This window comes from Sturnira hondurensis, unplaced genomic scaffold, assembly GCF_014824575.4.
Source record: "Sturnira hondurensis isolate 20B ecotype Veracruz unplaced genomic scaffold, ASM1482457v3 Scaffold0007222, whole genome shotgun sequence".
Taxonomy (NCBI): domain Eukaryota; kingdom Metazoa; phylum Chordata; class Mammalia; order Chiroptera; family Phyllostomidae; genus Sturnira; species Sturnira hondurensis.
In genome coordinates, this window is record NW_028079853.1 from 2,252,461 (window position 1) to 2,265,486 (window position 13,026).

Sequence of the window (13,026 nt, forward strand, 5' to 3'; positions counted from 1 at the left end):
CTTCTCCATGTTGGCCCCCTCCTGCCTTTGTCTAATGTTTTGTTATTCTTGCTTTCACTTCTGCCTCACAGCCACACACTGAATCATCTAAACAATCAGTGTGCCTTGTAAACAAGTGACAATGCATACTAATAGCTCTTAAGTATGCAAAATCTAGACTGACTTAGGGACCCATAGTTACTGAGCCAGCTGGCGATGTAGCTACGCAGTGTTGCTGGGTATTGGCCAATACTTGTATCCAGTCCTGGGAGCAGCTCGGATGCAGACCATACTGGTTGCTTCTCACCCCACCAAAATCCACATTGTGTTCAAGGAAGAGGAGAGGCACAGCATAATTAATTAGGAATAGGACAGTGTCTCTTACAAGTGCATTGTACCTTCCTAGTTTACAAGGCACTATGATCTCATTTTAATTTCATGAGAGTTACAAGGAAAAGCCGTAACTTACTGAGTAACCCAATGAAAACTCTTATACACCTTGCCCCATATAGTTCTCCCAATATCCCAAATGAAGAGGGATCACTTCTTCCATTTAACAGTTGCTGTTAATGAGAGATGTTATACCTATTATATTTATAAAGACTGAGGCTCAAACATTCAAGGACATGCCTAAAGTTAAACAACTGTAAGTAGGGGAGGTGAGGTTTGAATCTAGAACCATCAGTGTCCAGAGCCCGTGCTCACTGATTTGTAGCACACCGCCTCTACGCCAGCCTGTCTGGGCATTCTCTGTTCCTACATTAGCCCCCCACCTGCCACAGGCCTGGGCCCCTGGAAATTGGCCTCTGGGCTGAGCTGGGAGTAAGGGGAACTGAGAGAGGGGGAAAATCGTCAGCTTCGACTCTAACAAATTCTCTCTCCCTTTCTTTGTAGTCGGCAGTTGGCTTTGATTACAAAGGAGAAGTGGAGAAACACACATCTCAGAAAGGCAAGGACCCTGCGCTTCAGTGTTAGCAGCCTGACCGCCCTGCTGTTCTGCTTAGACTTGAACTAGCAACAGCTGTCACAACAGCCTTGCAGTTCCATGACCCAGTACCTTACCATTTCATTTTTTTATCCTTATCCTGAGGAAAGTTTTTTTTATTGCTTTTAGAGAGAGGAGAAAGGAAAGACAGGGAGAGAGAAACATCAGTTGGTGGTCCCCTTGCCCTAGGGTGTTGAACGCACAACTTGGGTATGTCCCCTGACCAGGAATTGAACCTGTGACCTTTCAGTTTGTGGGCTGATGCTCCAACCAGCTGAGCCACACCGGCCAGGGCTCATTTATTTTTAAATCCAAGTGTGTACTTTCTTCTTCCTTTCTCCTTTGTCACTTTCTATGAGATTGTTCAAGGTTTTTTTAGTCCCCCTTTTCTTTAATGGATTGAATATAAGGTATTCTATTCCTCTATTTTAGGAGGTTATCCTTAAGTTTTAACATGCATCTTTGAATTAAGTTTTAAATTAATCATTTTCTTTTCCTGGGTAATATAGGAAATGTAGGATAATTGAATGGTAGGATAATTTAATTATACTCTTTTTACATTCTACATTATTTGTACCAACTGGACAATTATTATTGTGTGGAATATTGGCTCTATGTTTATAAACTCCACACAATGTCGTCATGGTTATTACCAAGTAAATGCTTATTTAAATTGACCAACATATCAACCAACTCCTAGCTCATCATCGTTTGCTGTGTTCCATTGTTTCCTCCTTGTTCCTTTTCTTCTTGCTAAAGTATAACCTTTAACAATTTTTTCATTGTTTCCTCCTTGCTCCTTTTATTTTATTCTTGCTAAAATATAATCTTTAGCAAAAGAACTCCCAGGCTTTGTCTAAAAAATGTCTTTATTTTCTTCCACTCTTCATTATTTTACATTAATCACTTTGAAGATATCATTTCATTACCTGTAGCATCTCTCTTGTATCATTCCTTTGTAGGTAATATATGTTGTCTCTGTTTTTTTTTAATGAAAAGTTTTCTCTTTGTCTCTGATATTCTGAAATATCAGCACATGTGTAGGTGTTTTATCTATTTCTACTATTCTACACGAGACTTATTAGTTCCCTTCAACCTGCAAAGTGACTCATGGGAAGTTCTCAGGCATTTTTTTTGGATAGTACCTTTTCTCTCTTTTATTCTTTCTCCTGGAACTCATATTAGATGTATATTAGAAATTTCCATTCTCTTTTATATGTCTCTTTTTTTAAAGACAAATTTTTAAAAGGTTTTATTTATTTATCTTTTTAGACAGAGGAGAAGGAAAGGAGAAAGAGAGACAGACATGTGCCCTGACTGGGAATAGAACCAGCGACCTTTTGGTTCGCAGGCCTGTGTTCAATCCACTGAGCTACACTAGCCAGGGCCTTAAAGACAATTTTTAAAGAGAATTTTTAGGGTTACAACAAAATTGAGAGGATGGTACAGAGATTTACTGTACACCCCCACCCCCACCCATGCATAGTCTTCCTCATTAGCAGCATCGCTCACCAAAATGGTACTTTTTAATTTTATTTTTACCAAAGATGAATCTACATTGTTATATCATAATTACCAGTAGTCCCCAGGTTCACTCTTTTATATTTTATTTAAATTTTTTTAATTGTATTTTTCATTACTATTTATTCAAAAATTTTTTCAGTTATAGTTTACATTCAAAATTACTTTATATTAGTTTCAGGTGTACAGCGTAGTGGTTTGACAATTATATACTTTATAAAGTGGTACAGCCGATATTCTAAGTACCTACCTGGCACTGTATGTAGTTATTACAATGCTATTGACTATATTCTCTATGCTGTAATTTACATCCTGTGCCTATTTTGTGACTGTTAATTTGTACTTCTCAATCCCTTCACCCAGTCTTCAAATCCCCCGCCCCTCTGGTAGCCATTAGTCTGATCTCTGTGTCTATGTCCCTTTCTATTTTGTTTGTTCCTTTATTTTGCTCTTTAGATCCAAAAATAACTGATAGTATTTGTCTGTCTCCGTCTTATCATGCTGTAGCAAACGGTAAGAGTTTATGCATTTTTATGGCCCAATAATATTTCATTGTACACTCTGATATGTATATCACCACTTTTTATCCACCACTTTTTTATCCACTTGTCTGTTGAAGGGCACTAAGGCTGCTTCCATAGCTTGGCTATTATAAATAACACTGCAATGAACATGGGGGTGCATGTATTCTTTTGAATTAGTGTTTTGGTGTTCTTCAGATATATAGCCAGAAGTGGAATTTCTGGGTAATAAGGCAGTTTCATCTTTAATTTTTTGAGGAACTTCCACACTGTTTTTCTTAATGGTTGCATCAGTCTGCATTCCCACCAACTGTGTACTAGGGTTCCCTTTTCTCCACATCCTCACCAGCACTTGTTTGTTGATTTATTGATGATAACCATTCTGGCAGGTGTGAGGTGATATCTCATTGTGGTTTAAATTTCCATCTCTCTGATAATTAGTGACATTGAATGCCTTTTCATATGTCTGTTGACTACTTATATATTCTATTCAGGGCCTCTGTCCATTTTTTTTCATTGTGTTGTTTGTTTTGGTGTTGAGTTGTATGAGCTCTTTATAAATTTTGGATGGTAACCCCGTATTGAATGTATCATTGGCAAATATCTTCTCTCATTCAGTAGGTTGTCTTTTTGTTTTGTTGATGGTAAGTCTGTTCAGTGTTGTAACAAACTGCCAGTCTTTCAAAGTGTCTGTACCATTTTGCATTCCCTCCAGTAATGTGTAAGAGTTCCTATTGTTTCACATCCTCACCAGCATTTAGTATTCTGAGTGTTCTGGATTTGGGCCTTTGAAATAGGTGTGTACTTCGTGTCTTGAGTTCATTTGCATTTCCCTGATGACCTAAGATGTAGAGCATCTTCTCATATGCTTATTTGTCATCTGTATATCTTCTTTGCTAAGGTGTTTGTTAAGATCTTTGGCCCATTTTTTTCCTTTTTGTGGAATTTATTGGGTTGGTACTGGTTAACAAAATTATACAGGTTTCAGGTGCACAATTCCACAGTATATCATCTGTACACTGTATCGTGGGTTCACCACCCCAAGTCAAGTCTCCATCAATCACTATTTATCCCCCCATCCCCTCCTCCACCTCCTCCCACCCCTCCTTGCAATAACTACACTGTTGTCTGTGTCCATGAGTTTTTCTTTTTGCTCAATCCTCCCACCCCTCCTACCCAGTCCCCTGCCTCCACCTCCCACCCCCTGACAGGTGTCAGCCTGCCCTCCATCTATGAGTCCATCTCTATTTTGCTCATTAGTTCATTTTGTTCAATTGATTCCACATATGACTGAAATCCTATGGTACTTGTCTTTCTCTGACTGTCCTATTTTTTAAATAGTTTTTTAAAAATTGTTGAATCTTTTTTTATTGTTGACACTATTAGAGATGTCCATCATTTTCCCCTCATTTTCCCACTTCCACACAGACCCTGCCCCCTCCTCCCCTGGCCCTTCCCGCACTATTGTCTGTGTCTGTGGGCTATGCATATATGTTCTTTGGCTAATCTCTTCACCTTCTTTCATCCAGTCCACCTTTGCCACCTGCCCTTTGACATCTGTCAGTCTGTTCCATGTACCCATGCCTGATTCTATTTTGTTTGTCAGTTTATTTTGTTCATCAGATTCCATATAGAGGTGAGGTCATATGGTATTTGTCTTTCTCTGAATGGCTTATTTTGCTTTGCATAATACTCTCTAGGTCCATCCACGCTGTCACAAATGATAAAATTTCCTTCTTTTTGTGACTATGTAGTATTCCATTGTGTAAATGTACCATAACTTTTTTATCCAGTCATCTACTGATTGGCATTTGGGCTGCTTCCAGATCTTGGCAATTGTAAATAACGCTGCTATGAACATAGAGGGGCATATATTCTTTCTGATTGGGGTATTGTGGAGTTTTAAGAGTTCTTTGTATATTTTGGATAACAGGTTTTTTAAAAATTAGAGTTATCTTTTGCAAATATTTCTCTTTCTATGGCTTGTCTTCTCATTTCCTTGACATTGTATTTTTTCATGGAGCAGAAGTTTTTAAATTTTAATGATGTCCAAGATTATCAATTATTCCTTTCATGAATTATGTCTTTGGTGTTATATCTAAAAAGGTCACCACTCCTAAGGTCATCTAGGTTTTCCCCCACATCCTTCCAGGAATTTTATATTTTTGCACTTTACATTTAGGTCTATGATCTATTTTGAGTTAATTTTTATGAAAAGTATAATGTCTGTATCTAGATTCTTTTTTCATATGGACATCCAGTTGCTCCAACACCATTTGTTGAAAAGACTATCTTCTCTCCATTGTATTGTCTTTGCTTCTTTGCCAAAGATTAGTTGACTATATTTATGGGGGTCTATTTCTGGGCTCTTTATCCTGTTTCATTGATTTATTTTTCTATTCTTTCACCACATTGTCTTGATCACTGTAGCTTTATAGTAAGTCTTCAAAGTCAGGTAGCATTTGGTCTTCCAACTTTTTGTTGGCTGCACCTTCAGTACTATGTTGGCTATGGGGTCTTTTGCCTCTCCACAGAAACTTTAGAATCAGATGTCAAAATCCAAAAGATAATTTGCTGGGATTTTGATTGACATTGCATTGTATCTATGGGTCAATCTGGGAAGAACCAACATCATGACAATACCGAGTCTCCCTTTCCATGAACACAGACTCTATCTCCATTTACTTAGTTTTTCTTTGGTTTAATTCATCAGGATTTTTTAAATATAGATCTCGTCCATTTTTTTAGATTTATACATAAATATATCTTTGTTGATGGTGCTAATGTGAATGGTATTGTATGTATTTTAATTGCAAACTCCACTTGTTCATTGTTGGTGTATAGGAAAGCAACTGACTTTTTTATATTAACCTTATATTCTGCAACATTGGTACAATCATTTATTAGTTTCAGGAGTATACTTACCAATTCTTTGGGATTTTATACACAGATCATCATGTCATCTGTCAACAAAGACAGTTTTATGTCTTTCGTTCCAGTCTGTATAACTTTTATTTCCTTTTCTGCCTTATTGCATTAGCAAGGACTTCCTGAACAATGTTTAAAGGAGTTGGCAGAGACTAATTTTCTGCTCCCCGGCCCCTGTTCTTTTGTAGAAATTAGAACCACAGATCCTAGATTTTTTTCTGTTTGTTTCTTTATTTTTTGTAAATATATTTTATTGATTATGCCATTACAGTTGTCCCACTTCCCCCCCTTCATTCCCCTCCACCCTGCACACCCCTCCCCCACCATCCCCCCCCTTTAGTTTGTGTCCATGTGTCATAAGTTCTTTACCTTCTACATTTCCCACACTACTCTTGCCCTCCCCCTGTCTATTCTCTCCCCACCATCTATGCTACTTATTCTCTGTACCCCTGCTCTCCTCCTCCCACTCTCCTGTTGCCAACCCTCCATGTGATCCCCATTTCTGTGGCTCTGCTCCTGATCTGGCTGTCCACTTAGTTTGCTTTTGTTTTAGGTGTGGCTTTTAATAACTGTGAGTTTGCTGTCCTTTCATTGTTCATATTTTTAAACTCCTTTTTCTTAGATAAGTCCCTTTAATATTTCATATAATAAGGGCTTGGTGATGATGAACTCTTTGAATTTGACCTTATCTGAGAAGCACTTTATCTGCCCTTCCATTCTAAATGAAAGCTTTGCTGGATAGAGCAATCTTGGATGTAAGTCTTTGGATTTCATGACCTGGAATACTTCTTTCCAGCCCCTTCTTGCCTGTAAGGTCTCTTTTGAGAAATCCACTGACAGTCTGATGGGAACTCCTTTGTAGGTGATTGTCCCTTAACTCTTGCTGCTTCTAGGATTCTCTCCTTCATTTTAATCTTGGATAATGTAATTATGATGTGCCTTGGTGTGTTTTTTCTTGGGTCCAACTTCTTTGGGACTCTCTGAGCTTCCTGGACTTCCTGAAAGTCTATTACCTTTGCCAGATTGGGGAAGTTCTCCTTTATTATTTGTTCAAATGAGTTTTCCACTTGTTGCTCTTCCTCTTTCTCTTCTGGTACCCCTATAATTCAGATATTGGAATGTTTAAAGATGTCCTGGAGGCTCCTGAGCCTCTCCTCATTTTGTTTTGAATTCTTGTTTCTTCATTCTTTTCTGTTTGGTCATTTTTTTCCCCTTCTGGTCCACTCCATTGATTTGAGTCCCAGTTTCCTTTCCATCACTATTGGTTTCCTGTGCATTTCCCTTCATTTCATTTAGTTTAGCCTTCATTTGTTCCTCTAATCTATGACTAGAATCAACCAGTTCTGTGAGCATCCTGATCACCAGTGTTTTGAACTGTGCATCTGATAGGTTGGCTATCTCCTGGTCACTCAGAAATATTGGCTCTGGGGCTTTGAGCTGTTCCTCTTGAGCCATAATGTTTTTATTTGTTTGCATCTCTTACATATGAGGGGTGGAGCCTTAGATGTTCACCAGGGCAGGGTGACCCAGTAGCTGCGTTGTGACGCTGTATTTGGGGGTGGGGTCAGAGAGGGGCAATGGCGCTTGTTCCATGCTCTCTCTTGGATTTCAGTCCCCTCTGCTGCTTCCCACAATCAAATTGGACTCTTCTGGTGCTGGTTCCCAGGTGTGTGGGCCTGTACACCCTCCAGAACCCTGTGGGTCTTTCCAACAAACTCTCTGTGAGCCTGAGAGCCTCTCCCGGCACCTCAACCCCCCCTCAAATTTTTTCAGTTGGTGCTTTTAGGCTTTAATTCCCAGTGCTGGGGTCCTGGTTCTCGTGGTCTGTCTCGCTGCTCATTTTTTGCCTGGTTTATCTGCGCACAAATGTGTGACAGTGGTCAGCCAGCCACCTTGCTCCCTCACTGGGTCCGCCCATTGCCACCCCTCTCCTGGGATCTGCCAACCGCTGCCTGCGTGCCTGATTCAGTCTGGCTGCTTTTTTCTGCCTGACCCTGCTCCACGAGCTGCTGACTCCGCTCCTCTTACCAGTCTGGCTGAATAGTTTTTTGTTGTCGGACTTCTGTACAGTTCAATTTTCTGTGTTTTGGTTGTATTTTTGTTACTAAAACTTTGTTGTCTTTAAACTTGGTTGTGTGAGGAGGCACAGTGTTTCCGCCTATGCCTCCATCTTGGCCGGAAGTCCAAAACTACCAGATCCTAGATTTTAACCTTAGGCACTAAATTTGGTACGTAAGATGCCCTTGGATTTTATCTAACATCAGCTCATAATTACCCTCATACCTACTGCTTTGATTTACCAATTTGTTTTTGGATCCAGAATTTTTTTCCTTTTTTTCTTTTGAGCTTCACTGTTTACAGTAACAATAAAGAAGTTTACTGTATTTTAGTTGACATTTCTAAGTGTTTTATTGGAGTAGGGAGAGGCATATATTTCATGCAGATCTGCCTTTCTCCCCCTGGAAGCCTCTCCTTATAATACTTTTCCTTTCCTTGGAGAAGGCAAAAAAAAAAAAAAAAAGAAATTATCTTCTCCTCTTGGCATGGAAGTAAGAGGAGAAGAGAAGAGTAGTGAACAATGGTAAAGCTGGCAAAAGATGGCTTAGAACATCAGTTCCTCTTGACTTCTCTCTTCAGCAGCTCTTCCTTGTGGGCTGAGAGTGGGCTCTCATGACTTCTCCTTCCACCGTAGATTATTCTCGTGGCTTTGGTGGCCGTTACGGGGTAGAGAAGGATAAATGGGACAAAGCAGCTCTGGGATATGACTACAAAGGAGAAACCGAGAAACACGAATCCCAGAAAGGTAAGTTGGGGCTAGAGAGGAGGGAGGTCACAGAATATCATAGAATTTTCATCCTTCCTTTCTGAAAGCTGACACAGAGGACCCACAATACTGAGGGGCACACGTGCATTTCATGTGGTGAGGTGAAGAGTAATAAGTGTATGTGTGTAGGGATCAGTGGGGGCAAACCAAAAGGGGTGGAGAGGGAAACAATAAGATTAGAAGCAGGACAGAAAAGGGATGCTAAAGAGAAAGGGTGACTGAGAAAAGGGTGGAGACAGATAGGGTGATGATGAGAAGAATAGATCTGGCTATGATTCTCTTAAAAAACATTTTTTTAATTTATTTTTAGAGAGAGGGGAACGGAGGAAGAAAGAGAGGGAGAGAAACATCAATGCATAGTTGCCTCTTATGTGGACCCCACAAGGGGGACCTGGCCCACAACCCAGGCACGTGCCCTGACTGAGAATTGAACTGGCAACCCTTTGGTTCTCGGCCCACACTCATGTCACTGAGCTACACCAGCCAGGGGTGGCTATGATTCATTAAGGCCCCTCTGCCTCATAGAGGATAGAGAGATCACCTTTCTCTCTGAAGCCAATAGGGGATGGGCAGAATGGTGTCCTTATTGCTTTTCTGTTTCTTCTTTTACATTTTCTCATTTTGTCACTTTTTTTGAATTTCCCATTCCCATCTCTCTCCCCTCCATTCTCTTCCAAGTTTTTTCTCCCCAAGCTTTTGCTGCTCTTCCTACCTATGCCTCTCTCTATCCTCTGATTCTCGCACTTCCTCGTCCATTTCTCTGTTTTCCACATTCTTGTCTTCTGGTCATTCTTCCCACTGCTCCCTCTTCCCACCCCTTTCCAGCATTTTTACTCCTGTATGGCTCTCAGACCTTTCTGTTCTGCAGATTATGCCAAGGGCTTTGGTGGTCAGTATGGGATCCAGAAGGACCGAGTGGATAAGGTAAAGTACCAGAATACCAATTTGTCGACAATAGTTTTCCAAACTGCACACAAGTGCATAGAGAATAGTGAGGGGCAAAGCTGGGAAAAAAGGTGGAAAAAGCTAAGTGTCCTGAGCTGTCCTCCTGGTGTCCTGCATTCCTCATTGGCTGCCCTCAGCATCTAATGAGCATGTCTTCTGAAGCCTGACCTTTAACAGAGGAGAGGGAAGAGAGACAGAGAAAGACAGAGACAGATGAACTCCAGGGAAAGGTGATGTTTAAAATTTCATTGACTGCTTGACACTGTTCATCCCAATCTGTAGTATTTTCCCATCCATGTCACTGTCCTCCCCGACACGAGTTCCTCTTCATTACCTAGGGGCCTTGCTACATTTCATGCAACTGGATTTGGAGATGCAGGTTTCTAGGGACACTGTACTTTCAAGAAGAGGAGCTGAGCCCAGCAGTTTACAACTTCTTTTTTCCTTCTCTCTGCCCCAAAACAACAGTATTGGAATACACTGTCCAACTATTGAGGATGACGTGGTTAGGATACCACCTATGGTGGCCTCAGTCCCTAACGCTGCTTTCTGAGTCACTACCACTTCCTTACCACCACCTCCCTCACACACGCCCACTGCTCTCCTTCAGAGTGCTGTTGGCTTCAATGAAATGGAGGCCCCGACCACAGCTTATAAGAAGACGACACCTGTAGAGGCTGGTGAGTCGTAATAATTCCCTTTCTCAATGCTCCTCAACTGCTTTTTCCTTCTCATTCTTTTTTCTCCCTAGACTACTTCCTCCATGCTTTTATCTATCTAGATTACTTGAGGTACACTTGACCCCTCCCCTCTTCTCACCTGTATCTATAGCTTCTAGTGGTGCCCGTGGGCTGAAGGCAAAATTTGAGTGCATGGCTGAGGAGAAGAAGAAACGGGAAGAAGAAGAGAAGGCACAGCAGATGGCCAGAAAGCAACAGGAGAGAAAGGCCCTGGTGAAGACGAGCCATGAGGCTCAGCAACCAGCAGCCACTATGGAAGAGCCGGTGATGCCAGCCCCATTGCCTAAGAAGATCTCCTCCGAGGTGAGCATTTGGTGCTCTAGGATACATGTCCAACATTCCTTGCCCAGACAGGAACCTAAAGAGTTCAAATCATTGGTCGAGAATAAGACGCAGGCTTTCCCTGTGTTAAGCAAATTTTATAAAAGTGTTGTCCCTGTGTTCAGGGAGATTTCAGTCCAACTATGTGACTGAGCCTCGTGTATACTAGAATGTTTGAAAAAAACCCAAAGGGTACACTGTATAACAAAGGACAGTTCACCAGCCAGTGCAGCCAGTCATTGCTGCAGGAACTAAGAGGAAGGAGCCATCTCTGCAGACTGGAACCTATCTTAAGGGATGAGTTTGATTTGGATTGACAGAGGTGGGAAGGGGTGTTGCTGGTCAGTATAAGGGAGAAGATGGAGGCGTGATTGCTTACTGGAGAGATACGTCTTTCTCCATAGGTGTGGCCTCCTGCAGGGAGCTGTCCATCCTCAGAGCCAGAGCCTTTGAGAACCAGCAGGGAACAGCCAGTGTCCTCCCTGCCCCCAAGGCAGAGGCCCCCAGAGGTAAGCAGAGGTCCACAGATTTTCTGTCCCTTCTCCAGCTCCTCATGTCTTAGGAAGGTGGACCATAGAGTATGACCAACATCCTGGTTTGTCTGGGACTCTCCTGATCTTAATACTGATAGTCATGCGTTCTGGGAAACCACCCAGTCCTGGGAAGACTAGGAGAGCTGGTCATCGTAGCTGTGGTATTCCCAACAGTGTGCTTTTCTTCAACATTTTCTGCCCTTCCAAGGAATCTGACTTGTTTCCCACTTCCCTTTCCTCATACCTTTTACATTATCCTCCTATCATCTCTTGGTATGTGTTTTGAGTGGGTAGATGCGGAAGGAGGTTGAAGAATGAAGAATGGATGAAAGACTGTGTATCCTAGAAAGGGCTGTGGGATGGACGCAAGGATGAATATAGAAGTGGTAGGGTGGTGATGGGTGGGATCTCAGCAGTCCCTCATTGGGAAGTTTTGGAGAGGCATTTCCCAGTGAGTTCAAGTCACCCTGCTCCACACTGTCTCTTCTCAGGATGATGAGGAGGCCCCAGCTTTGCCCCCCAGGACTCTGGAAGGCCTCCAGGTAGTGGAAGAACCAGTGTATGAAGCAGAACCTGAGCCTGAGCCTGAGCCTGAGAATGACTATGAGGATGTTGGGGAGATAGACAGTCATGAGAAAGATGATGAACCAGAAGGGGACTATGAGGATGTGCTGGAGCCTGAGAATCCCTCTTTTCCCTCCTCTCTGGCTGGTGAGTGGTCGAGAGAGAATCAGCTCCTGAATTTGGTCAGGTCTGTGGTGGGGGTGGGTGGTAAGAATTGTCCCATTACCCAGAAAAACCTGTTTGTTTTCCTTGTCTCTGTTGGTCAGACCATATTTATATTTCTCACAATGCAGGAGCATCAGGCTGTCCGGCTGGGGCTGGGATCTCAGCTGTAGCCCTGTATGATTACCAAGGAGGTAGGTTGGGAGTGGCTTGAGGAGTCTGGTGCCTGAAGGCCCTTGAAACAAGAGAGGGGGTTGAACTCTGAGGGTCAGGGAAGGATCCAGGCTTGGCATCAAGAAGACCAGGCCTATTTCCCTTATGAGGTTTAGAGTGGGCACAGGGATGGAAGGACTCTTGTCTGACCATCCTAATTCCTGTCAATTTTGTCTCCAGAGGGAAGTGATGAAATTTCCTTTGATCCAGATGACGTCATCACTGACATTGAGATGGTGGATGAGGGCTGGTGGCGGGGACGTTGCCATGGCCGCTTTGGACTCTTCCCTGCAAATTATGTCAATCTTCTCCAGTAGATGACCCTTACTGTATTCTGCACTGTGACTTCCCATGTCCAAAGTGGCTCTGCCTCCACCTCCTCCCATCCTGCTTCAAGTGTCTTGTAGGAAGGATGTCGTGAGTTTGCTGAAGTTCTACATAGACTTCCCCCTCCCTCTGTAGTCGGGCTTGGGGCAGAGACAGCATGAGGAAGGAGCTCTCCTTCAGTGTCCTCTCTATCCTTTGCGAGTTCATAGACATTTACGTTGTTATCCTGCCTCCTTCCCCATCAGTGCTCCCTCTACTACCCCAAGCTCTGCCTTTTGCTTTTGAGAGTTCCTGGTTTGCTTACCTGGGAAGGTATATCTGGATTGCCTGGTTCACCTGGTTGTGCTTTTGCTTACTTTCCTTCCCTGCAGAGATATCTTTTCTCTGCTCAGTCTTAAAGTTGGAAATAAAGTGGGACTATGTTTCACCTCTAGGCTGAGGTAGATAAGTGCTTTTTGTGCAG

The 13,026-nt window shown here is 42.3% G+C and overlaps 1 protein-coding gene across 4 annotated transcripts in view; it reads left to right on the forward strand.

The window, feature by feature from the left end:
• Positions 1–13,014, forward strand: part of HCLS1 (hematopoietic cell-specific Lyn substrate 1) — a 33,237-nt gene extending 20,223 nt beyond the window's left edge. For all 4 annotated transcript variants that reach the window (XM_037051529.1, XM_037051528.1, XM_037051531.1 and 1 more), the window contains exons 6-14: positions 874–928; positions 8,627–8,737; positions 9,627–9,682; positions 10,314–10,383; positions 10,535–10,746; positions 11,169–11,273; positions 11,789–12,008; positions 12,155–12,217; positions 12,417–13,014. In XM_037051529.1, the coding sequence (XP_036907424.1) occupies positions 874–928; positions 8,627–8,737; positions 9,627–9,682; positions 10,314–10,383; positions 10,535–10,746; positions 11,169–11,273; positions 11,789–12,008; positions 12,155–12,217; positions 12,417–12,553 (1,029 nt within the window). In that variant the 3' untranslated portion in view covers positions 12,554–13,014. The remainder of the gene's footprint in view (positions 1–873; positions 929–8,626; positions 8,738–9,626; positions 9,683–10,313; positions 10,384–10,534; positions 10,747–11,168; positions 11,274–11,788; positions 12,009–12,154; positions 12,218–12,416) is intronic.
• The last annotated feature ends 12 nt before the right edge of the window (positions 13,015–13,026 follow it).